Source organism: Phoxinus phoxinus (genome assembly GCF_949152265.1).
Source record: "Phoxinus phoxinus genome assembly, chromosome: 17".
Lineage (NCBI taxonomy): Eukaryota > Metazoa > Chordata > Actinopteri > Cypriniformes > Leuciscidae > Phoxinus > Phoxinus phoxinus.
Window position 1 is genome coordinate 15894080 of NC_136892.1, and position 26537 is coordinate 15920616.

The 26537-nt window shown below is 38.9% G+C and overlaps 1 protein-coding gene and 2 long non-coding RNA genes across 8 annotated transcripts in view; 1 reads left to right on the top strand and 2 right to left on the bottom strand.

Annotated features, from left to right (window-relative positions):
- nrxn2a (neurexin 2a) overlaps window positions 1–26537 on the top strand; it is a 362195-nt gene that overhangs the window by 26136 nt on the left and 309522 nt on the right. For all 6 annotated transcript variants that reach the window (XM_079586617.1, XM_079586622.1, XM_079586619.1 and 3 more), the window contains exon 2: window positions 24526–25771. In XM_079586617.1, the coding sequence (XP_079442743.1) occupies window positions 25048–25771 (724 nt within the window). In that variant the 5' untranslated portion in view covers window positions 24526–25047. The remainder of the gene's footprint in view (window positions 1–24525; window positions 25772–26537) is intronic.
- LOC306984895 overlaps window positions 10852–26537 on the bottom strand; it is a 91532-nt gene continuing 75846 nt past the window's right edge. The window contains exons 2-4 of the long non-coding RNA XR_013794681.1: window positions 25255–25788; window positions 12904–13016; window positions 10852–12744 (exon numbers count right to left, since the gene is read on the bottom strand). This is a non-coding gene — a long non-coding RNA (uncharacterized lncRNA). The remainder of the gene's footprint in view (window positions 12745–12903; window positions 13017–25254; window positions 25789–26537) is intronic.
- LOC306984969 lies at window positions 19473–23400 on the bottom strand. The gene is made up of 6 exons (XR_013794702.1): window positions 23093–23400; window positions 22772–22836; window positions 22340–22401; window positions 21552–21622; window positions 21279–21444; window positions 19473–20531 (listed from the first exon to the last, which is right to left on the bottom strand). It is a non-coding gene; the product is annotated as an uncharacterized lncRNA (long non-coding RNA).

Sequence of the window (26537 nt, forward strand, 5' to 3'; positions counted from 1 at the left end):
TCCCATTCCCTTTAAAAGCCAACTTTGCTCTCGCGCCATGGCAGATTCGCTATTTACATGGTGGAATTTGCAAGCGGAAAAACTGAACGCTTCTTTAGCGAGGAAGCGGATCTGCTCGTGTGCGAGGTTAAAGCAGACCATGTACGTGCGTTGTGGACCCGCCTATAGGTGGGTCATTGACGAATAAGGTTTTTAAAAGTGTTAAAAAAAAAGAGAATTAATTTTGAAAATATTTTTTTTAGTTTTACTAAGTGTTAACAATGAGATTTAAGTGGTTTTTGCAATGAATTAACACATGATTTTTTTTCAATCTTGTAAAAAAAAAAAAAGACAGCCAATCGGTTTAACCATGAATGTATTTAAAATGATTACCCTAATTTGCAAATAATTATTCATGAAAAAAACTGATGTTGAGATGGTATATAGTGTGTAATAAATACAAAATAACATTATCACTCATCTCATAAATGTATTCATTTTATCGGATTACTCTAAACCCTCCAACATATTCAAGTAAAACATTGCACAGGGAAATGAGAAAAGGGGAAATGTAGGAAAAATGCCTAATCTACTTTTTTTTATTTATTATTTTAGTTCATTTAGTAATTCAAAACAATATTATTCCATTTAAATATTTAATATATATATATATTATAAATAATTAGGCTATATATCGGTTTTACTGAATGACCAAGGCTAGTTATACTGAATGACTACAGTATGTCTGCTGTCCTTGACATCATTATGAGTATTTAAGGCAATATACACAGACACAAAACTACAGAAGCACATTTTATTGTTAATATAATATTAATGTAAAAATACATAAACATTTAATTGTTATTGGAATGAATTTACATACAACTCATATTGTTAATGATATTAATGTAATTAAAACATTGAAGCATTTAATTGTTCTTGGAACAAATGTTTGAATTGTTTAACAATGAGATGCTAAATATTCTTGTAAGTCTTTGGAGCATAATCTTGAGGAGCATGAATTTAAAGGTTCTGGCTCACTAATGGTTGCACGGCGTCTTTCAAGTAGAAGATATTTTTTTCTGGTTCTGATGTCAAAGGTGGTTTCTGTGGCACCTCATCCACTGGGATGTCAGGTGTCACATTTAAAGACTCTGGGGTCAGGTTCAGTATATTGTTTATGGTCAATATACAACTTCTCTTTCTGCCTCCGTTTTGCCCTCATCCATATATGCCTCATTTATTCTTGATCCTTTTGGCCAAGTTCATCAATTGACACTTGTTCTTTTTTGCCACTGTGTATTCTTCTTTGGTAACTAAAAATAAAACTATACAGCTACTACTACTACTATAATATTGCCAGGGGTTTTCTTTAGTTACTAAATGCAAAATAGAGCCGATTGTACACGTTGTAACAGTGTTATGATACAGTTTCAACTATAGTATTATACTAATAGTAATAGTAATAAAAAATATATATATATATTTTTTTTTATCCTTTTCTCTTCTTTCTGCAATTATCTCTTCTTTTTTTTAACAGGATCAGCTTTGATCCTTTCCCAGTAGCGAGCTGCTTTTTCCTTATTTGGAAATACACTTTACAATAAGGTATTATTAGTTAACAGTAAAAAAGATTAATAAATGCTGTAGAAGTGCAGTTCATTATTAGTTAATGTAACGTTGAAATTTACATGATTAAAATCAAAAGTTGTAGTTAAGTAAGGAATAATTGACGACAGGCCGTTGAATTATTATAAAAATAATGCACACCCGAGGTAGTAATGCGGTCACGACGCGAAGCGGAGTGGCCGTTACACCTCGGGTGTGCATTATTTTTATAATAATTCAACGGCCTGGAGTCAATTATTCCGCTTATACTACAGTTACCACACCTCGAAATATTGTTCAGATGATGTATTTCAAGACGTTTGTAAAGTTTTTGTCATTAAAACGCTCTTGTATGTAGGACTAATTCCTTGCGCATCTAAACCCATCCAACCAACGTCATTTTAGAGTTAGTAACGGAGGTCTGAGCCGCTGATAGCAGAGTAATGCTGGACACACACTTAACCACTAGAAACATTCTCTGACTGTGAATGCAGCAGATTTTAAACACCGCTGTGAACACAGACTGAACGCGCTGAAAACGCATGCATGATCAGTCATAACATAAGTATCAAATTACATCCATAACCGGCCTTAGAGAGAAGCATGTGCGTCAATATTATTATTTATTTATTAATTCAATTCGTTTTAATAAATTCGTTCATTCTTTTTTTCTATTAGTGACAGTAGACTAGACTAATAAATGAAACACAAAGTATAGGCCTATCAATTTTATTTATTTGTTATATTATCTTCAATAATTACGAAAACCTGTGCAACAGGACTATCAATTTATTTAAATATTCAGTTTAATTTTCTATTGATTATGAATAGGACTGTTTACTTTATTTATTAAAATTAAACTGCATGTTTTCATTGATTGTGAAGTTAGACATTGGAAATTGCAGATCAAGCGCATGGGGCTGCAGCTTTTTCTTGTTATGAATTGTATCGTATTGTCCGTTATTACAGTTGACTACGCGATGTGATATGGAACTGTAATGAGGTCAAGACCTGCCGGAACTACTTTAGCCGTGCGGTTCCCTGAAAATAATTGCACACCTCAGAACGTTCGTCAACCAATCAGATTCAAGCATTCAACGGCCCTGTAGTATAATATTAGTTAATGCACTATATTTTTGTGATCCATCCCTTTAAAACCTTAATGCAAAGCTTGATATTTTAGCAACTCGGAGCGCAGTTTGTGAGATTAGGATCTCATCTAAAAATGAACCAAATTAGATATTCAAAAGATCTAATTTGAGATGTTTCATTCCTGTGGGCTTTTCCGTGTAACATGCCCATGCATGGCCATCGCCACGTGTCAATGCAAAATGGCAGGATGTGGGTCTCCATGTGAGTAATTAAGCGCACTAATAGGCAAGACTCTTCTGATGAGTAGGTGCTGCTTGACACTCCCCGAGGACTTTCACACACACCTCGATCCAGGGTGATTAGGCCGTAAGAGTCTTCCTTTCTCTCCACAGTCCACTCCTGCCTTATCTAAAGGGCTAGCGCTCACCGCCAGACGCACTCTTCTCTTGTTGAACTATTTACTCATCTTCAGGGAAACCCAGCCTCAAAGCCCTGAATAATTCACGTTGTGTTCTACATTACTTGGCCCTTTTCTTCAATACCTTCCTTTATCTCTTCTGGGACACGCCCAGTGAAACAGAGCTCTTTACTAATTAAACGCTCGACATGACTGATCATCGGCGTACTGATTGCAGCTAGATGGATGGATGGATTGATGGATGGATTGATTACCACGTAGGTGGATCCCGTCTTGCCGTCAGAAGCCCGTCTCCCCCTCCTTCCTTTGTTCTTAATTGTCTGTACATCTCTGTTTCTCTTCTTTCGGTTTAATGAGGGTTGCGTGATTGCTGATGGTGAAAAACTGTAATGGAGGTTCTCCGCAGTGCCGAAGAACCGTCTGTTGCCTAATCTACATCAGGCTCCTACAGAGGAGCAGCAGGAGATAAAAGACTTTGTGTGCTGCTTGGTTTCAGCTGGGGCAGCAACACATGCTGGAGGCAAAAAGCGAAGAAAAACATGGCTGCAAATATAGTAGCAAAATATAATATACCCTCTCCTAGCAGTTCTGAGAGTAAATATTTTGTTGATTTTGTTTGGTCAATCGTATACCTAGGAGCTGTGGGTGAGTGTTCGGGCAGAAAGGCTTCACTTTGATTGCATCCTTGCATCATTTTGTACTGATTAGCTATTTCATTGGTGTTATTTATTCCAGCAGATCTGCTGGAGAGGGTGTAATTTTCCAAATACCTGATTGTGGATGGAATACATCATAATGGAATGTGGAAATGCTACTAAAAAAACAGTTTAAAATTAAATGAATAAAAACACACTTTTTTTGTGTCCTTTTTCAATACCATTATTAGAAACCTCCCTGCTATTCTTTGTTCAGTTTGTGGTTGAAAGCATCCTCATAAATTTAGATTGAAGACACCATTCAGAGAATATTCCAGCAATGTTGCGTATTCTAAGCAGGGTTCCAAACAAAAGACAAGGAAGCTATTGTCTCTAAAAGTGAAGCATTTAGGAGGCAAATTAGTGAATGGCTTAATTTTAAAATGGTTCTTCAGAATCAGTTTATATAGGGATGATTAGGAGGCTAGGCCATGATGATGAACCGAGACCATTGGGCAAATTTGACCAGAATACCGGGGTAACACCCCTACTCTTTTTTTCAAAGGACCTCAGTTAAACATCTCATCCAAAGGACGGTGCTTTTTTGACAGTATAATGTCCCCATCATTATTCTTGGACTGTTAGGAGCCAATTGGACCACAGGTTGAGCACCCCTGCTGGCCTCACTAACACTTCTTCCAGCAGCAACCTAGTTTTTCCAAGAGGTCTCCCATCCAGGAACTGACCAGGCTCAACTCTGCTTTGCCTCAGTGGGCAACCAGCCTTGGGCTATAGGGTGATATGGCTGCTGGCAAAAATAATCTGTTTATAAGAGGCAATTGTTTACAAATTCATTGTTATGTGCTGGAAACACCGGCTTATGATCTTACAAGACAATATCCAATGGAACCTCATATAAACAAAAGCTTTCCTGACTGTCGCTGATGGCGTCTAGATCTGTATTCTGGAGCCCTGCTGCGGTTGTATGTGGGAGTCCAACTGACATCAAAGTCATCTTGAAATGACACTCTAACAAGGCACAATAGCAGAACTGTTTGGATGTACCGTTCAAGCACATAGTCAATACTTATCGAGGGTTTTTGTAGCATACATTGCATTGCAGATCTGTATCTGTTAATCACAGATAGCCGTAATGTAATCTACTCTGTTTAGTGTTGTGGCCGGTGCGCTTCTCCTGTCACACGGCCAGCCCTTCCCTCTGAGATGCCAGCGGGGATGACTGGAGCCATTCTGCTCTTTTAATTTAGAAAGTCATGCCTGATGCCACTGTCGTCCCTTGTCCCTCCCAAGGTCGTTGTACGTAGGAACTTGGTGGTGGTGGGGGGGTTAGAGGGGGGCAGGCTGCGTCTTGTAGTGCTGGAGCCGGCGTGCGCCACATCGTGAGGTCATTTCGGAGGCCAGTGCTGTGTCCTCCCTCTACCCTGCACAGGTGGTCACGGCCAGGATCAGAATAATTTATGAGCGCTGGGTCTGTCTCCTCTCCACCAGCCTGGGTTTTCTGGCTCCCAGCCACACACTGATTTCATCCTGGCCTGGGAGCACAAAATAGACGGGGCAGTTTGTTTCTCTGTCCACTCTGGCCACCCCTCCTTCCCTGCCCACCTAGTCCCCAGTGGAGGTCGTTTGTGCAGTTTGTCGACGTTGACCAAACATTTTCGAGTGCCCCTGAAGTGACCCCTGAATGAATGCATCAGCGATTTCGTAATGTGAAGTGTGCAGGCATTGTCACACCAATTATCCCAGATATCCCAGATAAACAAACGGCCCAACAATGAGTAACCACTGACCAGAGATTGGTAAAGTGGTCTACCTTGAGTGAAGGCTCTCATAAAGACACTCATCCAAAGTGACAGGCAATTCACTTAAAATATATCACGTAGTTCCCCTAATGCACTTCCTCAGAAGTTATGACATCAGGTGTTGTCCACCTTAACCACAACTTCATGTCTATTTGACACTATATTAAGTAGAAAGTCTTGTAGGACCTTTGAATCATTGAAAGAAACACAAAATAACCCCACCACGACAGATGGTGTAATAGTGGATTTATGTCTAGAACAAGAACTAGGAACATATCAGGACAAGTTGAGTTAGTTATCTGAGAACTGACTAGTCAGTTACTGCTATATAAGCTTGATACTTTTTGTGGCATTGAATTTATAGAACTTTTATGAGAGGTTATTTTGTGCGGTACTTTCAACATGATAAAAAAACTTTGAGAAGTGGTTTCTAAATTCAGCCCCTTTAAAGCTCAGGCGCTACAACCATTACCATAAGCGACTATTTGTGTAACTAAATTTCAAAACCATTGCTGTTTGACTTCAGATCATCTGCTGTGAGTGACTTTACTGTTGTTATACGTTATTCAAAGGTTTTTGTGAGTACTGATAGTTTTATGCATATTTATGTAGCTTTCTTGATGAAATGTAACTTTTCAAAAAATAACCACATTTGAAAGGTGAGACTGTTTAATATCAAAAGTAACCGAAAAGTAACCTGGTCTGTCCTGTCTGTCAGTGTCCTCTCTGCTCCGCGATGTAATTTTCACTGCGTGAGAACATGGTGTGTGTGTGTGTGTGTGTGTGTGTGTGTGTGTGTGTGTGTGTGTGTGTGTGTGTGTGTGTGTGTGTGTGTGTGTGTGTGTGTGTGTGTGTGTGTGTGTGTGTGTGTGTGTGTGTGTGTGTGTGTGTGTGTGTGTGTGTGTGTGTGTGTGTGTGTGTGTGTGTGTGTGTGTGTGTGTGTGTGTGTGTGTGTGTGTGTGTGTGTGTGTGTGTGTGTGTGTGTGTGTGTGTGTGTGTGTGTGTGTGTGTGTGTGTGTGTGTGTGTGTGTGTGTGTGTGTGTGTGTGAGCTGTGTAGCTTGTCGGACAGTAACTACAAGCTAGATGGCTACAAACTACATAGCGACAGTAACTAAGGGGGGCGGGTCTTTGCGAACGGTCAATTGTTTTTAAGATTTGGTTTCCTTTCAGTTCATGTAATTTTAAATTGGATGCCACAATTAAACTGGAATTTGAATAGGGGTGTACGAAAATATTGATACACTTGAATCAATATTGAATTAATAATTTATATTTACTTTATTTATTTGTTTACTCCCAAGATTCGTGTCAGTGGCTTTGTTTGGTTTAAACCCAGCTGCTAGATGGCAGTGTTATCTCAGAACGTAAACTGTGACGAGGAGAAGCGCAAGCGAGCATCGCTGGTGTTAGCATTAGCAAATCCAGCTCACAAGACGAATGATAAATTATACCAGCTCCCGCTGCGGCGTACAGAGCTGAAGTGTGGACTCATTTTGACTTCCACTATAAACAAACCACTAAGGAGTATGTAAGCCATGCTAAAATCACACAACAAAAGTGACAGCGGTGAGAAAACAGCAGCAAGAAAGCATTCGATCACAGCAATGTGGATATGTTTGCAGGAGCTCTGCAATTCAGCACTTCAGTGAAGGCAAGTTTATTTATATAGCACTTTATACCGTAGATGCTTTAAAGCAAGTTGCCTTGCAGTATTAAATATAAAAGTGTCATGCAGTCATTGAGTGGACTATGCACTTTCTGTTGTTAAATGCTTGAGAAATGAAAAACTGCTATTCTGTGAACGTATAAGGGTGTATATATCCTGCAACTCTTTACTTAATTTCCCTTTACTCAGATTACATATATTGATTAGTGATATACATTCAAATGCAAATCTCACTGATTGATTTGATTTAAATAGTTTTTAATGCATGGTGTTTCATTTCTTTGAATTTCAGTTCATTTTGATTATGCTTTCTTGCATTCAAATAGCAGTTTGCTTCCTCAAATCCATTTCATGAATTGAGTTAGTTTAAAAGGCATTCTTGAATCAATTGTTTGTGAATGCCGGCACAATATGGAGGTAAAAATAGTTATGCTTTCAAAAAATTCCTGCATTCTGTTCAAGTAATTTGCATTCTGTCTGGCAGTTTTTTTTTCTTTTAACACACAAAAGCATCCTATGTAAGCAGCCCTTAAGAAACTCATAATAATTAGGGTTAAACCCAACCAGATAAGATTGACTACTCGTCTAATCGCTCCAGCCCACCAACTAGTTGATTTTATAAAAAATATGTGGTTTCTAAATCCGCAACCACAACTTACCTTTGAGTTTTGTATTTTTACCCCATCTTCCTGTGCAATTTGAATCCGCAATTCAACGCTAACGGCAACAAACCACTTAGGGGAATGGCGCAGGCAGCCCGCCAGCCTTTAAAGCCCACTCCAGTAATGGTTCTCTTTCTCCACGAGTAGCTCTGAGATGCTAGCTGACTTTGATAAACTGAATTATCCTAGAGTGTCTGTCCTATTCACACTGGGTGGTTGTGATGTACCATATTGCTCGGCTGAATAAATTAAAGCTTCAGCTGATGTCTGTCCTCACCTGTCCCCCTCCCTCTTACGCTCTTCATTGTTTTCTACATCAAGCCTGTCATTTTGTTGCTCCTGCAGTGGAGCTGGTTTATGAAAGTTAGTTTTTATTCAGGCTAATGTCCTATTAATTTCATGCTCCTGCACTCTCTGAATAGACCACCTTCCTGCATGTTTTTTCTTTCTTTTTCATTCATCGACGTGCTTCTAAAGTTGCTTATTAGTGAGATTAGGTTTCCATCCATGCTTGCTAGTACTCTCTCTTTTTCTATTAGTGGAACAATTGGATACTGGATAGAGGTTGTGCTATTATTTTTCTTTCCTTTTTTTCCAATTTTCATTGGGTTTGGGACACGCCATAATCCTCATTGGTGGCTAATGCTATATTTCGTCGTTGTTGTTGTTTCGTTTGGGAACCACTCATTTAAATGCAGGCTCTGATAGACTCCAACCACTGCCACTACATGTCCGATCAGGCGCTTTTCGTAGGTGATTTGTCTCTGACTCATCACATGATTTTGTTGTCCTGATAGAGTTTTTCCATGTCGGAATATGCCAGTTGTTTTTTGGCATTAACCCTGCACTCTGAACTCGAGGGGCATTGTATAAATCTCTATAGCTTGTCATGCGTGCTGGCTGTGAACATTTCCTTACATATGCAGTGTTTTGATTAATCACTCATGGCATTGCTCCCGAAAGCTCTGGCCCATCCCCATCTATGGCCATTAGTCATTGTCACCTACTCTGACTTTATGCACTGAATGCTTGTGCTATCTATTCACAGCGCGCGGTGTGTTGGTGTGCGTGTTTTATATTCTAGCCTGTTTGCACACAATGCCTGTACTCTTACTCCACTATACACCTATATTTATGGGCTTTTATCCAGTTTATTTCAGCTGGTTTGTTGTAGGGAATCTTAAGGATTTTAATGATGGTTTGTTTAGATTTTAATTCCAGTTAATGATTTTGGCTCCTTTACAGTTCTGTCATTTTTTTTGTACTTTACATGAAGCACCCTGTTAACTAAATAATACAAATAAATAAATACAATACTGCTAGGTTACTTATTAAATACATTTATTTTAGGGGTGGAATAATCTTCCCTTTGGAATAAAGTTCTCGAAGTAATTCAGAGTATTGGAAACATAAATGGTATTTTAACTGCACAGGCTGGTAAAAGTCATGGAAAAAAAAATCCCTCGATGTTCTGCTTTAATATAGCTCTTGTATTAAGCTTGTGTAAATGAAAACTTGCAAGCCATAGAAATGTTTGATTTGTGAACCAATTGTTTTTAGCCAGTTCTTTTCAATGAATTGGTCAAACTGGATCTCAAATGTATTCATTAACAAATAACCCATTTCAATTTGAATCTGTGTAAAAAAAAAAAGGTCAGGGAAATTATTTCAATAAAATTGTTAATCTGTTCATATTGTTAGTTATTAAAAATTTCATTTCTAGATTCACTACAGGTGGAGCCCCTTGGCTGAATATTCTGTGAATAATAATGCAGTTGGTCAAGAACGGTTAAAGGGGTGGTTGATTTATGATTTCACTTTTAGTGAGTGTAATGTCGCTGTATGAGCAGCATAAACAACATCTGCAAAGTTGCACTGCTCAAAGTTCAAAGCAAAGGAACATATTTGCTTTTAAAGAAATTGCTTTTTAAGGACTACAACAATCGGCTGGTAAGGACTACACTACATTCCTCCAGGGTTAGTGACATCACCAACCCTTAGAATTTACATAATCTATTAATCGTGTTCCGGGGGAGGGGTTATCAAGACAGAAAATGCTAATCAATGACTAGAAGATAACTACACATACAGTAAGCTACATAAATGTATCAACTAACCATTCAGAAACGTCCTGTTTCTACATGTTGTCTCTCCATCATTGTCTGACTCCGGTTTAAACACAAAAGGCTGAACGTTTGTGAAATTTGTTTACACAGTGACACACAAAGTGTGTGCGTGTGAGGTAAAAGGGCACAAGCTGTTGAAGCTCCACCCTCTGTGCCAGGAGCAGCAGCTTATTTGCATTTAAAGGGACAGACACAAAACGGTGCTATTATCATTTTAAAGTTATTTTAGTTATTTAAAAAAATATTCTTGCTCTTCCAAGCTTTATAATGGCAGTGAATGGCCTTCTGAAGCAAAGCTATAAAAAAAAAAAGAATTGTGTGAAAAATATCCATATTAATAACTTCCGATAACCTGACATATATTCAGGAACGCGGAAGTGGAGAGGATCGAGTAAAACAAAACAACGGTCACAAATTTGAAGTGTAAAACAAGAATTTTTAAAGTGAAATGTTGGAGGAGCTTGAGTTTGTTGCCCAGCCCTTTTTGTTTAAACCGCGAGAGACGTCCACTCACCTAAACTTACGCTACGTCAAAACCGCTTCGCTTTTATTAACACCCTGGAGCCATATGGATTTCTTTTATGATGGATGGATGCACTTTTTTTGGGCTTAAAAAAAAAAGGTACCCATCACTTATAATGCTTGGAAGAGCCAGGATATTTTTGATTATAACTCTGATTGTGTTTGACTGAAAGACCCAAGTCATACACACCTAGGATGTTTTGATGGCATTTTTGGGTGAACTAACCCATTGTAACTGAACTAACAAAGCAATCAACTTTAATAAATAATTCAAATCCAATATTTTTCTAGATAATAATTGGTTCTTTAGCTCTTTTTCTTCCAACATTTATTTTTTTATTAGTGTTCTGAATTTCCAGTCCTGCATGGCATGTCCCAGTACATTCCCCCATCACTGCTCCATGCTAATTTCTGTATGCATGTCAGCATCTGTCTGACTGTTGGATGGCCTGGATCAGCACATTTGTGTCTAGAGAGCGTTGTACAATTGCTCTCGTGGGCTCAATCCACCCCTGCGTGACTGTTTCATCCACCATTGCTCCAGGGCTTATCCAACTCAGCACAGCCCACTGAGTGTGATGGGGTCCTGGGTACGACCCAAAGCCTGCTGTCTGAGCCAGAAAAAGATCTCTAGGACTTCTAGTGATTTGTGGGTAGGGGGATGAGCTATTAACTATAATGTATTATAAGGTCTAAAACTAAATGTGTACATTATGCACATTTTTTATAATTTTATTTTATTGTCTCTGGATAAATTGTATAATGTTTTTCATGAATTTGTGCTCTTTCACATAGCTTGTGATTTCTCTTCAGACACTTGTCGGATAGATAATATCAGTTGCGGTTAACAGCAGCGGTTTGGGTCCATGCTGCGTGTGTGTACATTTCCGCTCCCTGAATACACACATGGCTTTCTACGTAGAGCAGAGGGGGGGGGGAAATAATGCCACTGTGTCACTTTGGTATCCACTAAAGAAGGTAAATTGCACAGGATACAAATTGAAGTGGCACGCTAATGTGACTGCTTGTGTCATAGTTGTCACAGCCTGTTAGCGTAAAAAGCTGGGGACAGGATAAGAAAGTTAGACAACAACTTTGTCGTAGAATCGCGTGGGCCGAGTCAGAAGCATCAGTTAACTAAAGACTGCCACCCCTTATTCCCTGTTGTTGATTCTCACTGTATTGATTTTCTTTACATTTGATTCCATTCGAGAGTTGCCGAGGTCACACCTGCCATCCATCGTGAGGTGTTGTGGATATATATTGATTGGATTAGAAACAGAGAGGTTCATCCTTGTCCATTTAATGATAGACAAGATTCACTGGAGAATATGTCTGAATGACAGATACACTGGAATGGACACCATCGTTCCCTGGCCTCCTTTTGTTATGAAAGTATTTTTCCTGTTCCTTTTCTCAAAAGGGATTTTAGAACATTGTTCAATAAAGAGTTCTAAAATATGAATTAAACCAACTAGCTCTGAGATGAATCAAAACATACAAACTTGTTTTTGAAGCTATAGACAAGGGAATGTTGATTTCATTGACAATAATGAAGATAGGACAAAAAAGTAAATGACTAATTAAATGGTCATACACCTGCCATGGCTGATCTTTACCTGTGGATGTGGAATCTGGGCACAGGGGGCAGAAGGGACATGTATATGTGCAACTTTGGACAACTATTTTAAATATTAAAGTGAATGTTGTAAAGTACATGTCCTGTCATTTTCCCCCAGGATCTACTACCACGTGTGTGTGGGACAGACTGAACCTTAGCATTGTGTGTCATATCATCCTCAAGATGTTACACGAGCACGAGCATAGCTTTATTTATGTCCTCCCCTGGTTCCTGCTTGCTCAGGCTTCCCTTTGGACTGTGGTAGTGATAGGAAACAAATGAGACGGTCATGTAGAACTGCAGGCACACATTTTGTATCTGCTGTGCCCTGACCTCATCGCTCGCTCCACGCTCCGCACGGCACTACATCACACCAGGGTCTCCAGGGCTTCTCCATCCACTCAGCCAAGACCGAGTCCTCCCTTCCCCTCGCCTTGCCATTCACATCCCTGCCGTCAAGCGCCGCACCGTCCCAACAACTGCCACACAACGTCTTGACCATGCTTTCACCCCTGTCAACTGCAGCTTTGCACTCCCTGCGGTCAGCTGACCCTCTTCCTACAGCTGTTGAGCACCCCAAACCGAGGAAGCGTGCTAGAAAAACAGACAGAATGGCAAATCAGATAATGCAATGACACAGCAGATATTCCAAAGGGGCTTTTTTTTTTTTTTTTGCATACTCTGCAATATGTCAGGAAAAACACAGCGCATGCATACTTGCAGTATCCACCTCACAGCTCAATGGTTTCTTACCGGAGGGGTTTTTAAAACAACAGTCGCCTCGGCCCATAATCCATTAGCCGCAGTTATTTCGATTTGCCTTTGCCTACTCTTTGGTTTTCAGACATGGCAATTATTTCTGGCACCTGCAAGATCGAATGAAGGGGAAACTCAGACAATGTGTGGTAATTAGATCTTGTGTGTTTTACCCTGTGATTATGTGCTTGACAATTTGTCATTGAGTGGACTCCGCAGCTGTCGCCGGAGTCGAGGCATGCGTCAATCAAAATAGCTCCACCTCCCAGTGTTCCCTCCTCCTCCTCCACAATTTCCCCCCCAGGCGTCAAGGATGCTCTCAGCAGCTTCTGAGTTCGTCATGTTGAATTCGTGTAGACAGTACAATCGTTTTGGGCACCTGTACAATTAAAGTTGTCTTTGGATCGCATGTTAGATGCTTTAATAATGGAATTCTGTGTCTGTGCATTTAATTGTAAGTGTTATTTCTCCCTCCAGCAACTTTGCTTGTCTTCGTCCACCCCCTCTTTTCACCCCCTCCTTTCTCCTCTTCTTTCCATCTCACATTCACACGTACACACGTTTTTAATGGAGCATCACAACTCCTGCTGCACTCGATGGATGGTATTCACAGAGAGCCTCTTTCATCCAGCAACATTTGGCTGAGCTTCGATATGAATGCTTAAGATCATATTCCTCTATAATTGTCCCTTGTCAATCCCCGAGTCCCTGTTCGCATTCACATTGAGCTGTCAAGAGCATCCTAAGAGTGTAAATGTATATCTGTATACAGTTAAGTATATCTTTTTGTATGCTCCTGTTTAGCCTTTTTAGGCACAATTACTGCTGTGCAAATGGTAAACACTTGTTCCCTACTTAGCAAGCTGATGATAACTCCTGATGATTAGGCTAGATTGAGATTAGGGGGTTTTTCCTCAACACCTCCCCACAGCACTGGCTAGCATTGAGTTTTAATAAGACCTGAATTCTCTGCATAATTAGCAGGACGAGTCATGGTTATTCTTTGAAAGCATTGAAAATAAATATGAACCAGCCATGGCCCATGGCTAAAGACTCCAATGCATATACTGTACTATATAATTTTAAATATCATATAAAATCTTTTTTATTATGAGTATAATTTATTATATTATACTTACTATAATATTGTATAATATGTTTTACTATAATATGTTGTAATATAATATATTGTACTGTAATTATATAGTATTTCGTTTTTTCTTCACACTTTCTGTATTATGAACTATTATGAAGTATTGTTATTATACATTTTTGTCTCCCCCGCACTTCCCCTCACCACATTGTCAAATTATATATTATTTTATGTGGAATTGCGTATTTAAACACTTTCAGAATTAAATTAACTTGACTACTTTTATATAGAAACATGTAATTTGGAATTTTAGGTTTTTAGGAATTTTTAGGCATTAAAAAAAAAATCCAATGCGTTTAATGGGACCTTTTAGATGAATCCCCAAAATATTTAATAAGTATCCTCCCCTATGACCTATGTGCTTGAAGTTGAAGAAACTGAGATCATGAAATGGAAAGTTAGAAATTAGCTAACAGTTGGAAAATGTCAAGAGAAGTTTTATGTAGCCTTATTTAGTTTAACGGACCTCTGGTGGCAACCCTGGGACGAATGCATTTCCACCTCCAATGTGACTTCACAGTAAAAAGGGCAGGTTGTCCACAAATATGGGTTGAAGCAATGGTCCAGTGGGTGTTAGATTACAGAAAGCATGTCAAAGAGTTTGCTAGCCTCTGCCTGCTCTTGCTTTGAACCCTTCGTCCATCACAGACAGGTGGAGTTAGCCCAATCATCTGGGACTTTAAGCTTATAGCTCTCTCCCTCTGAGCCTCACACAGTTCTGCTTAAATGGGATTTCAGCTGCATCCTATGCCGCTCTACTGATCTCACATCCAAGCCTGGAGCTCTCACTGATGGTGGGTCAACGGCGCTGTCTGTGGTGCTGATATTTGCTGGCTGCTGTCCGTGGTGCTGAAAGGACAGCAGGCTTCTTTGCCATAGCAATGGGCTGACTTCTCCCTCGTGGCTAGTCGCGTACCTAGTCTCAATTATCTCCTCGTATGGACCGAGCGCTCAGTAGTCGGAAACGCACAATCTGAACCATCCATTTGCTAGCCATCTGCCGTTCCTGCTTGGCGCAGCCCCGGATGCTGTTTTGCAGCTACAAAAGGGGGCAGATTTTTTCCGGAACTGCCATTTCGTGTGGGTCGGTGGCGGAGGAGGACTCTGTTTTTAATCATGTCGATTTGATTTGACTAATTAAAAGAAACATCAAGAGGAAATAATGCGAGGCAGAACCGAGATGCTTAATTGAATATGAATGCGCTAATTCAAGTGTGATCTTTAAATATAAGCTTGACAAAAGATGCTCATGTATTCAGGGGGCGTTTTGTTGCGTATGTGCTAATTGTACATTCACGCCACGGACTCACTCCCTAAAGTGCCCTCAGTGCATCCTTATGCTGTCCATTACTCTCCAATGTAAGAGCAGAAAGCATGGCTAATTCTATTTGGTGCTAGCTCAGATAGCACACTGACCTGGGAACTGGGCTTTGATCAGCAAGTGTTGAGTGCTTAAATCTGCCCTAATACATGGTTAGAGGGGTAGATCACTGTTCAGAGTGGGTTTTCTCACTGTCATGAGTGAACGGGAACATGCCAAACGCTTTGTCAGGGCCGCCTCTCCTTCTCTCTTCATTGTTATGCACTGTGCTGTAGTCATGCATCACGCTCAAGGGCAGATTATGACCTTAATGACAATGACCGTACCGAGAGAAAAGAGGAGAGCTTTCTATTTGTATTTCCAACTGGTTTTCCAACCGGCATATGTTTAGTGAGACTTGTTCAGTTACAAATGAGAATGCCGCGCACCCGAGGCATGTTGGCATGTGCTGATGTAGGTGAGATGAGGTCACTTTAAGAGACTACATTCATGTTATTTTGTTCCTTATAGACAAAGTCACTGTCTCTTCCAGAGCCATGCATGCAGAAGCAGTGCAAAATGATCTTTCTGCGGGAAGAACAGTCTGTCTGCCACGTTAAAGCGGAATTACATGGCCGATATATTTGGAATGGCAAAGGATTGAGTGTTACAGGAGCCAATTTGATCTAAATTGGACTACTTTTCATTCCAATTATGCTTCATATTTCTTCTCTTCCTTCATGTCCCCATGTGTGCTGTGCACGTTGGCTTTATTGCACAGTGCCGTGCGCTGTATGGAAAAGCTATTAAGAAATTTAGTCACTAATCCTTTGACAAACATAAGAGAACATAATCTTTCACAAGACCTTTTTGAAGATTTTCCACAGATTCCATGCCGTTGTTAGCCTTTCAAAACAGGCCTTAATCGACTCCAACACTTCATAGTTTTTTTTCACGTCTGCTATTTGCAGAAAACGACCCAATAGACCCCTCTATTTTTCTCATACTCTTTCACCAACGAACAGAGAGCATTCTTTAAGGCCAGGTTTCAAAAGGCAGAAAGGCTGTTTTCACTTTCAAGGTCTTTTGAGAAGTCCTCTTGTGCACGATCACAGTAATTAATTAGAAGCAAATGAGAAATTAAGCTCGCATTTTGTGTGATCAAATTAATTTTTCTCCGCTTGCAGAGTGCATATTGCTTCAATATCATGTCTTCCGCCATGCAAGCACCTTTATTTATGGATGCTGATGAGGCCAGAGGAACAGAAATGACCCCAGAGTTCTGCACGCCACTTTGCTGCACGGTGATCTGTTTTCCAGGGCCAAAATTACTGAACAGTTGCGCCACATTTGTGCATGTTAATTCCTTTTAAAAGCCTTTGTCTTATTCGCTTCACTTTCAACTGGTAAAGGATTTACTGAAACAGTGCTGCGGTTTGAGTATTTGAATGAAGTAATGAGGTGTGTGTGTATTAAATATATGTGCGTGTATGTATATTAGCATGATTTAAGTATAATTTATAATCTTTGTATGGTGCAATTTGGATTTGTTCCATTTATACTATATTCACAATACTATATCCATTACAATTTGCTTCAAATAACATCAAACTATTCCATGGAAAGAAGGCATTAAACAAAAATATTAAAATAGCTGTTTGTTTTATTTTGACCATGCACTGTAAAAAATTTCCTGTAGAAATTACAGGAATTTACTGGCAAAAAAGTTGCCAATAAAGTCCTGTAAAAATGTTGGTAATTGCTGTAAAATTGATTACAGTATAATACTGTAAATCAATTTACAGGTAATTGTTGTATATAAAATACAGTAATTAGTAGTTTTTTTTACAGTAACATTGAATTAAACTTGTATTTTATTTTACAGCAATATTTTGTAATTTCACTAAAGTACAGTATTTACCTGGCAATAAAGTTGCCAATAAAATCCTGTAATTATATTTTACAGCAATTTTTTGTAATTTCACTAAAGTACAATATTTACCTGGCAAAAAAATTGCCAATAAAATCCTGTAAATACCCCCAAAATTCAAGAAGATGCTATAATAGTTTAACATTTAAAAAGCTGAAAAGAATTTTTAACAGTAAACTATACTCTATTATTTACCATTATATTGATGTAAATGCATTAAAATACACATAAAAAAAAAAAACAGAAAGTCAAAGCTGTTGTTGAAAAATATTTATTAAAATAATAAGCAAATACTGCAAGACAGGTAACAACAATTTTACTTTTCAAGTACAGAAAATATTTTCAAAATCAGTCACAAAATAACTACAAATAACTTGTAAGACTTAAAAGCAAGATTCTGGGTTCAATAAAAGTTAAAGGAAAAGTTCATCCAAAAATTCAAATTCTGTCATCATTCTGTTTACTCACCCTCAATGTGTTCCAAACCTGTATTAGTTTCTTTCTTCTGTTGAACACAAAAGATGATATTTTAAAGAATTTTGGTAACCAGACAATTGAAAGTAAATGGCTACAATCAACTGTTTGGTTACCAACGTTCTTCAAAATATGTGTTCTTCTTTTGTGTTCAGCTGAAGAAAGAATCTCATACAGGTTTAGAACAACATGGGGGTGAGTAAATGATGACGGAATTTAAATTTTTTGGGTGAACTATCCCTTTAAAGGATTAGTTCACTTTAAAAAAAAATTTTTGCTGATAATTTACTCACCCCGATGTCATCCAAGATGTCCATGTCTTTCTTTCTTCAGTCGAAAAGAAATTAAGGTTTTTGATGAAAACATTTCTCCATATAATGGACGTCAATGGGCCCCAAACGGTTCAAGGTCCAAATGACAGTTTCAGTGCAGCTTCAACGGGCTTTAAACGATACCAGACGATCAATAAGGGTCTTATCTAGCGAAACGTTCGGTCATTTCAAAAATAAATAAAAAAGTTTAAGTTTTATAAGCACAAACGCTCACCTTGCTCTGTTCTGTGATGCGCGTTCGTGACGTCACGTAATATGCAATTACGTTGTAAAGGTCACGCTTGACGTACCGAGTGTTTACAAATGTGCGGAAGGAGGACCATACACACATATTCAAATGTCTTTGTGTCAGTTTATCGTTTAAAATGCCCATTTCGTGTGCGTATCCTGGGTGTTGTAATATTAAAAAGCCTAAAATAAATTTTTCGTCAGGACAGAAATGTTTTACTTTTCATAGAAGCGTGACCTTTACAGCGTAACTGCGTATCACGTGACGTCACGAACGCGCATCACAGAACAGAGCAAGGCGAGCATTTGTGCTTATAAAACTTAGACTTTTTTATTTTTGAAATGACCGAGAGTTTCGCTAGATAAGACCCGTATTCATCATTTCTGGTATCGTTTAAAGCCCGTTGAAGCGGCGCTGACACTGTCATCTGGACCTTGAACCGTTTGGGGCCCATTGACGTCCATTATATGGAGAAATATTTTCATAAAAAACCTTAATTTCTTTTCGACCGAAGAAAGAAAGACATGGACATCTTGGATGACATCGGGGTGAGTAAATTATCAGCAAAAGTTGTTTTAAAAGTGAACTAATCCTTTAAGCTCAATCAACAGAATGGCATTATGGTTAACTCACATCTGTTAAAACAAACATTTCTGCTCTTTTTGTTTACAGTGCTGGTCAGAATTATTTGCCCCCTTGGTAAATATGATCAAAGATGGCTGTAAAAAATAAATCTGCATTGTTAATCCTTTTGATATTATATTTAAAAAATGTGCAAAAATGTAACCTTGCATCGAAGTAAAATAATTGAAAGTGGGGGGGAAATCACATTATGAAATAAATGTTTTTTCTCCAAAACACGTTGGGAACAATTATTTGCCCCTTTTATTAAATATGTTTGCAACCTCCTTTTCCCAAGATACCAGCTCTGAGTCTTCTCCTATAATGCCGGATGAGTTTGGAGAACACCTGACAAGAGATCAGAGACCATTCCTCTGTACAGAATCTCTCCAGATCCTGCAGATTCCCAGATCCATGTTGGCGCTTCTTCTCTTCAGTTCAGCCCACTCATTTTCTATAGGGTTCAGGCCAGGGACTGGGATGGCCATTGCAGATCTTGGTTTTGTGCTCAGTGACCCATTTTTGTTTTGATTTTGATAATTGTTTTTGGATCATGACATCAAACATGGCCCGTTATAAGATTTCTAGCACAGTCTGTTAGGTTTTGATTTTTTATCTGTTGGTATTTGATCCAATCCATGATGCCATGTATCTGAACAAGATGTCCAGGACCTCTGGCAGAAAATTAGGCCCACAGCAGTAAAGATACAGCAGAGTATTTCATTTTTATCCTTGTGTGCACTAAACCCATCTTAAGTGTTTGCTGCCAAAAAAGCAAACATTTTTTTGTTTCATCTGACCATAGAACGTTTGAAAAGTACCTGACACGACTGGAACGTCAAACGGGACGGGTTCTATGGTCAGATGAGACCTAACAGACTGTGCTAGAAATCTTATAACGAGCCATGTTTGGATTTTCCAACAGGACAGTGATCCAAAAACAATTATCAAAATCAAAACAAAAATGGGTCACTGAGCACAAAACCAAGATCTGCAATGGCCATCCCAGTCCCTGGCCTGAACCCTATAGAAAATGAGTGGGCTGAACTGAAAAGCACCAACATGGATCTGGGAATCTGCAGGATCTGGAGAGATTCTGTACAGAGGAATGGTCTCTGATCTCTTGTCAGGTGTTCTCCAAACTCATCCGGCATTATAGGAGAAGACTCAGAGCTGGTATCTTGGGAAAAGGAGGTTGCAAACATATTTAATAAAAGGGGCAAATAATTGTTCCCAACGTGTTTTGGAGAAAAAACATTTATTTCATAATGTGATTTCCCCCCCACTTTTAATTATTTTACTTCGATGAAAGGTTACATTTTTGCAAATGTTTTAAATATAATATCAAAAGGATTAACAATGCAGATTTATTTTTTACAGCCATCTTTGATCATATTTACCAAGGGGGCAAATAATTCTGACCAGCACTGTACATTTGACAACTTACATGCTTAACCACTCAAAGTCCATTAGTCTTCTGAGAAGAGTAGACACATGAGGATTGACTGTTGTTCCTCTTCTCTGAGGTCTTTCCACTTGTTTTGACTGTCTTGGTACCAGTGGATGGGTTGATTCCAACAAAACATCTGCACAAAAATCAGTCAGAAAAACACAAGCAGAAGCTTTAGGAGCATGACATGTGCAGACTAATGAAAATATACCACTTTACAATAAGCATTCGCTGCACTACTAATCTATTATAAAGGGTTAGTTCACCCCAAAATGACATTTCTGTCATTAATTAACTACTGACCTTTCATTTTCAGGAACACACATTAAGATGTTTTTGATCAAATCGGAGAGGTTTCTGAACCACACATAGACCACAACGTCATTACAACTTTTAAGGCCCAGAAAGGTAGTAAAAACATCATTAAAATAGTCCATGTAACTCCAGTGGATTTACCATAATGTTATGAAGTGATGAGAATACTTTTTGTTCTAACGTAGAACCTGGAAGCGCTGCACTGTGTTTACTTAATTAACAGCGTCAGAGACTGACACAGAAGAGAAGAGATTGTTGAATAAAGTCATTATTTTGGGGGGGTTTTGCACACAAAAAGTATTATCGTGGCTTCATAACATTAAGATTGAACCACTGTAGTCACATGGTCTATTTTAACAATGTCTTAACTGCGTTTCTGGACCTTGAAAGTTGCAATGATTTTGCTGCCTATGTGTGGTTCAGAAACCTATAGGATTTCATCAAAAACATCTTAATTTTTTGTTCCCGAAAATGAACAAAGGTCAGTAGTTAATTAATGACAGAAATGTAATTTTTGGGTGAACTAATCCTTTAACATATACACATTTATATTTAAGTAAACTGTTACCTTTGAACAAATTCAAGTGTGCAGCATGCCTCGTGCTGGTACACCAGATTAAAGTTGTAGTAAGTTGCCAACAAAGCAGCAAATCCAGCCATAAAATTGGGGTGTGGATTCATAACCACTTGACCCTCAATACTCAGCATCCACTGGGTTGCAGTGAGAATTTCACCTAAAAATAATACATATAAGAAACACTTTATAAAAATGTATGCTAAAATACAACAGGCAAAATGTATTAAGTACCAGTAATTTAAAGATTTTGGGAACCTACATTACATAAGACAGTCAGTCTCGTAGAGTCTGAAAGTGTAGAACTTTTTTTTCACATCAGCTGCTGTTGCTGACATCTACAAGAAACAAAATTAAAAGGAAACAATTGTAAATGTAATTAAATGCAATATGAGAACAAAATATAACCCCACAACAAAATCTGGCAAATCAGTGGTGTGTCTATTTGGTCAAATCTGGTACCTTTACCAGACTTTTGATAACCTGTAAAGTCTCTAAATAGATGAGACTTAAAAGCTGCAAATTTTGTAAATGCACGGGAACAGTCAGGTGGCATACACCACAGGTAAAACACTAGTTTGGAATATTACTGTGACCTTTCATATGCTGCTTAGTAAAACCTACAATGGTATTGCTTTCATGTTGACAATTTACAGTAATACATTCCTCATTTAGATTTAGGTTCAAGTTATATTAAGAAAACGATAACTATTTGAACAGAAAATAAAATGAACTTTCAAATCTTTTGCCAGTCATTTTGAATTTCGTTATGACGCAGGGATTTGTTAAACACTGTTTCAAAACTGGTGAAATAAATGAGAAAATGGCAGCATCCAACAAAGATTGCAACAATGTTAATATCATATATAGCCTATTCTAATGTTTTTCGTCAAGAAAGCTAACTGCACGTGCGTATAGTTTTGTCTCACCAACACTTCATTGGATTTGTCTTGTCTGCCAAACTGCAACTGCTCTAAAAACACTCTCTTGTGAGCAAATGCTAATAAAACTGTAACAAACTGCAGCATTTGTCCATAACATTTACGATGGTTTACCTTGTAACAGTTCGGCTTCGTCTCTCACCACTGTAATGGCGCGCGCCGTCGCGATGCCTCGCCTGCAACAAGAAATTTAAAATTAAAGACACAAAATAAACGTAACGTTTCGGGGGAAAAAATATTGGAATCTAACACTTTACATCCCACTAAATGTCCTGATAACACGCAGTTGTTAACAAGTCGATATTAATTGCGTCTGACATTGTAATATGGACGTATCCAACGATGTTAATATCATATTCTAATGTTTTTCGTCAAGAAAGCTAACTGTAGGTTCCGTGCGTATAGTTTTGTCTCACCAACACTTCAGTGGATTTGTCTTGTCTGCCAAACTGCAAATGCTCTAAAAAATACTATCTAGAGCAAATGCGAATAAAACTATAACAAACAAACTGCAGCATTTGTCCATAACATTTACGATGGTTTTACCTTGTAACAGTTCAGCTTCGTCTCACCACTGTAATGGCGCGCGCCGTCGCGATTCTATGCCTCGCCTGCAACAAGAAATTTAAAATTAAAGACACATTCCTTTACTAAATAAACGTATAGTTTCGGCTGGGAAAAGTATTGGAATCAAACACTTTACATCCCACTAAATGTCCTGATAACACGCAGTTGTTAACAAGTCGATAAAATTAATTGCATCTGACATGCCTATGTTATGAATTATATTCAAAATATGAATCGCAAACAGCATTAAGTAATACAGTAGATTGTAATATTTATGGACGTAAATTTAAGTTAACTTACCAAAAATGTAGTAAGTGCCTTTTCTCTTCAACTCTTCTTGCCCTGCTCCAGTCCACCAGTTTTCAAACATTCAGCCCGCGCAATCCCATAATGCCACACCACAGTAAATTGTTGTAAAACGTATGAAATACAGTGAAAACACCTCTTACCTGTAAATCAATTTACAGTTGACAGGGAAATATACAGTTAACAACTGTAATACTCTTTTTGACCCATAATGCATTGCGAATTACAGTAATAACTTGTAAAATGATAAAACAATAAATTTCTGTAGAATTTTGCTGTAGAATCTACAGCAATTTTTTACAGTGTGGCAGCAATAATTCATTCACTGAAATAGTGCTGCGCACTGGGTATTTTAATTAAGTCGTTCCTCATCCTATATAAATTAGACATGATGTTGGTTTATAATAATAATAATAATAATGATAATACAAATTATTATTTATTGTATGGTTAAATTGTTCATAAATGTATACTATATTCACAAAACTTAAACTTGCCTCAATTTGCATTAATCTATTCCACAGACTGCAACCATTACAAAGAGCTGTTTGTGTTTTCTGTTGACCATGACAGTAATAATTTATCAAATGATGATTACATGATGGAGATGAGTATTATTGTAAGAGTTTCTGGATATATGACTGGTTATATACTGTATGCAGTGGAATTCTTAATATGTGCCATATATTGAAGTTGTCTGTTGCAGCCTCCACTGCCTAGCTAGCACTCAAAACTGATCCGCAAGTGCAGACATTAATGTTGATTTGCTGTGACCATTGAGCAGTTATCACTGTTTTGCATATTCCCTTTAATGAATTCTGCACGCATACAGTTCACACAAATTATAAAAGGAGAATGGTGTGATCATGCTGGTGCATACGCCTCATTAATAAACATACATTTACACTCCTCACCTGATGCCCGTAGTACGTTCACATTCTGTCTTATCTGTCATCCTCTCTGTTTCAGGCTCTGTTGTCAGACGCCGTCACTACTATGCCTCGCCACTATTATGGGTGAAAGAGAGAGGTGTTGATTGACTGAGAGGGCTTTGGGGGGCTCAGAGCTGTTTAAAACACTAGCTGCGAGCTGGTTTGTGAATATTCATCTGTGAACTGATCAGCAAATTTGCAAAGCGAATGAGGGGATCTGTCAACTAGCCCAGTCTGTTACACTGCGAAGTGCATTAAAGATTGATTTCATTATGCTCAAAGATTCTCCGCTGAGGGAATCACACTGCCAGGTCTTGGTTTTGTGATCAAACTGGTTTCCTAATGGAGATTTACAGCAAAAAGCCAGAAATTATTGTAATTTGATACGAGTCACAGACAAAATGTAGGGGTGCATGCGAGTTTGTAATCAGTGGTCAGTCAGTGTTCATGTTTTGGACGCAAATTAACATGTCTGTTTTTATTTTTAACTTTCAGAGACCTGGGCAAGGAAGATTTCTGATGGTGACATCTTACCGGTGGAATGCAGACGCACATTTCTAAAAGGAGCTGAGGTTTTCTGGGGAAAAGAAATCATGCATTTGACCTACTACCCACAAAACGCAAAATACAACCGCAGCAGTAATCCTACTTTCACCAGGGGGTGAGATACAAAAATCTGTCTTTTAACATGTCGAGTCAACTAGATTTTTAGGGCAGTTTTAGATTTCAAAGCACTAAGTACCGTGTGAGTTTTTTTTTTTTTTGCATGGGCTTTCAGAAGTGTTCCTCAATGGAGTTATTCAGTGGAGAATCAAGATGGAGAATCAAGTGAAAAGGAACCCTTAAATACTAGGCTTTTTTTTTTTTTTTTGAAAACTGGGACCTTACTATTTATGCAGTGCTATTTTGGAAAAGGCCAGATAAATTAATACGCTAGACTGGGAATAAATCTCTCGTCTGCAGTGGATTAAGAGAAACAGAACATTAGAAAAGGGGGATTAGGAGCACGCTTGGAAGATGATGACGAGGAAGTGGAGGTGCGGCGCGAAGTTATCGCAGGCATCCGTTTGGCTGGGACTCGTGGTGGCTGTTGCAGTCACCACAGCACTGGAGTTTGACGGCCTGCCGGGCCAGTGGGTTCGCTATGGACCCTGGGAGGCGAGAGCCACCGGAGAGCTGAGCTTCACCATGAAGACAAACATCAGCAAAGCTATAGTGCTATACCTGGACGATGGCGGTAACTGTGACTTCCTGGAGCTCCTGATCAACGACGGCCGCCTGCAGTTGCGCTTCGCCATCCACTGCGGCGAGCCGGCCTCGTTGCACATGGAGACGCACGTCAATGACGAGCGCTGGCACCGCGTGCTGCTAACAAGGAATTACCGTGAGACCATGCTGGTGATGGATGGGGAGAGCAAAGTGGCGGAGGTGAAGTCCAAACGAAGGGAGATGATGGTGGCCAGCGACTTGTACGTGGGCGGGATCCCACCGGATGTGCGTCTCTCTGCCCTCACGTCCAGCACAGTCAAATATGAACCGCCTTTCCGAGGCCTGATCGCCAACCTGAAGTTAGGCGAGACTCCTCCTGCCCTTCTGGACAGTCAGGGGGTGAAGAACGATCTGGAATACCTGTGTACCAAACAAAACCCCTGCAGCAACGGAGGACGCTGCTCCATTCTCGACAGCGAGGTGCTGTGCGATTGCTCCAATACCGGCTACAAAGGGAAATACTGCACTGAAGGTAAGCAAGATGATGTGCTCAAGGCCTTACATAACACGAAGATGTTCTTATCATGTCAAGGTAAAATGTTTGCTTTTAAGGAACTCAAGGGCTCAAGAGTTGGAAATTATGAACCGTTAGCTGATCTGGCCTGCCTGTTTTCTAATCGTTTAGTTGAGTGTTTGTCTTATCATCTTCCTCTGCACTTAATCTACAGTTGTTTGTCTGGAAAAATATTTGCAATATCTAAAAGTAGACCGGTGTAAGTGCAGGATAATGTTAAAACTTTTATGAAAAGGATACAATCATGTGTTTAAAGGAATAGCTTTGGAAATCACATTGGTTTGAAATGACACCAGGGCGATTTTTCTTTCTTCTTTGGAACATAAAAGGAAACATTTTGAATAATGTTCTGGCCGCTCTTTTCTATGCAGTTACATTGAATAGGGTTTTAAAGATTTCAAGCTTCAAAAAGGATGCAAAAGCAGCTTAAAAGTGGTCCATGTTAAGTCTTCTGAATTCATTTGTGAGCTTTATGTGATGAACCGACTGAAATTAAGACTATATACTTTTGATAATTTTCTTCTCCAGTGAACTGTTCTCCACTGTGACTGTGTGACCTGATCAGTGAACCAGTGAGTTGAAGTTTAGGTCTGTTCCTCACACAGAACTATTGTATGAATTTAGAAGACTAGTAATGTAGCATGCAAGTCGGATGCACCACTTCTATGCTTTTATTGTGCTTTTTTGTTATTTTGGTGCTTGACAACCCCTGTCCAATTTCACA